Source organism: Pteropus alecto, unplaced genomic scaffold, assembly GCF_000325575.1.
Source record: "Pteropus alecto unplaced genomic scaffold, ASM32557v1 scaffold42, whole genome shotgun sequence".
Lineage (NCBI taxonomy): Eukaryota > Metazoa > Chordata > Mammalia > Chiroptera > Pteropodidae > Pteropus > Pteropus alecto.
In genome coordinates this window covers 11,864,994-11,866,687 of record NW_006434825.1, presented here as the reverse complement: position 1 = coordinate 11,866,687, position 1,694 = coordinate 11,864,994, and the positions used below count along the sequence as shown (strand labels likewise).

At 52.4% G+C, this 1,694-nt stretch overlaps 1 protein-coding gene across 1 annotated transcript in view; it reads left to right on the top strand.

Moving 5' to 3' along the window:
* LCAT (lecithin-cholesterol acyltransferase) overlaps positions 1 to 1,064 on the top strand; it is a 3,385-nt gene extending 2,321 nt beyond the window's left edge. The window contains exon 6 of the mRNA XM_006909787.3: positions 468 to 1,064. Coding sequence (XP_006909849.1) covers positions 468 to 1,042 — 575 coding nt within the window. The 3' untranslated portion in view covers positions 1,043 to 1,064. The remainder of the gene's footprint in view (positions 1 to 467) is intronic.
* The last annotated feature ends 630 nt before the right edge of the window (positions 1,065 to 1,694 follow it).

The following is a 1,694-nucleotide window of genomic DNA, read 5'->3' as shown; positions in this document are numbered from 1 at the left end:
TGCTGCACCCAGCCAGACTCAGCCTTCACCCTAGGAGCTCACAGTCTGGTGAGGGAAACTCTCCTCAGACTACATCATTTAGTGTCAAACACAGACACAGTCTCATTTCATCCTTCCGAGAACACAGCTCTGACCCCTGTGAGCAGACCACAGGGCCAAAAGACACTTGCCTGAGGGAGAACTGACAGGCAGCCCCCACCTTTTGAACATCCATCCATTCTCAGGAAACCCCTCCCTGCCCTCCTTTTGAGGCCCTATAGCTCAGCCTCACAGAGGTGCTATCAGGGTTTCTCATTTAATAAGCACACATTGAGCACTTACTGAATGCTAGGCCTGCTATAGTCCGGCTTGGAGTTTGTGTTTGGATTTGGTTGGGATAAAACTGAGCATCCAGCTAAGCTTGGGCTGGGCAGCAAGTTGTGGGCTGGGGGCAGCCAAGCCCAGCCTATTTTGCCTCATGTCTACAGGTGACAACCAGGGCATCCCAGTCATGTCCAGCATCAGGCTGAAAGAGGAGCAGCGCATGGCAACGACATCCCCCTGGATGTTTCCCTCTAACCTGGTGTGGCCTGAGGACCATGTGTTCATTTCCACACCCAACTTCAACTACACAAGCCGTGACTTCCAGCGCTTCTTTACAGACCTGCACTTTGAGGAAGGCTGGGACATGTGGCTACAGTCACGTAACCTGCTGGCAGGACTCCCAGCACCTGGCGTGGAAGTGTACTGTCTGTATGGTGTGGGCCTGCCCACGCCCTACACCTACATCTTTGATGATGGCTTCCCCTATACAGACCCCATAGGCACGCTCCATGAGGATGGTGATGACACTGTGGCCACGCGTAGCAGTGAGCTCTGTTCTCAGTGGAAGGACCTCCAGCCACAGCCTGTGCACCTGCTGCCTCTGCACAGGACACAGCACCTCAACATAGTCTTCAGCAACCAAACACTTGAGTACATCAATGCCATCCTCCTGGGTACCTACCGACATAGCAACTCTGCTCCCCCAGCTGCCAGCCCAGAGCCTCTGCCCCCTGAATAAAGATCATCTTTTGCCACTGTAAGCCTTGACGTGTGTGTTGTGGTTGAGGGGGAGGCACTCGGGTCCACACACCAGGATTCATTTAGCAGTAGCCACAGGCCTGGTGCTTTGTGAAGCATAGAGCAAGATGGACTTTGCAAAAGCCTAGGATTGAACTGGACACCCTGAAATGTACAGCTTCCCACTCTCCTGGTTGAGCTGTTAAGGCAGCCTACCTTGTGCCTGCCTCCATTTTGGGCATGGGCACTGGGGGTAGCTGCACACACAGCTGTGGGATGGTGGCATGTGGAGCCAAGGGTTTGTGATGGGAAAGAACTAACCTGTCCCTCCCAGCTCCCAAAAGAGCAGGCAAGACCTCTCTTCTAGATAGGGCATTTTGAGTGCTAGGTAGATGACAGAAGCACAAGAGTTTAGAATCTGGGAGAGATGGCCACTAATCCGATCATTTTGCTAATGAAGGTTTTAGTATTAATGGAGCTAAGAAGTCTGAGAGATGTCTAGAGAGCAACAAGGGGCCGAGTATTGTGTGTCAGGGAAGGCTTCCCAGAGGAAGTGGTGCCTCTGCTGAGATGTGAAGGGTAACATAAAGACTTGAGTTTGAGTCTAAGAGCACTGCACAGCTGCTGAAGTTTAACCAGGACAGTGTGAACAG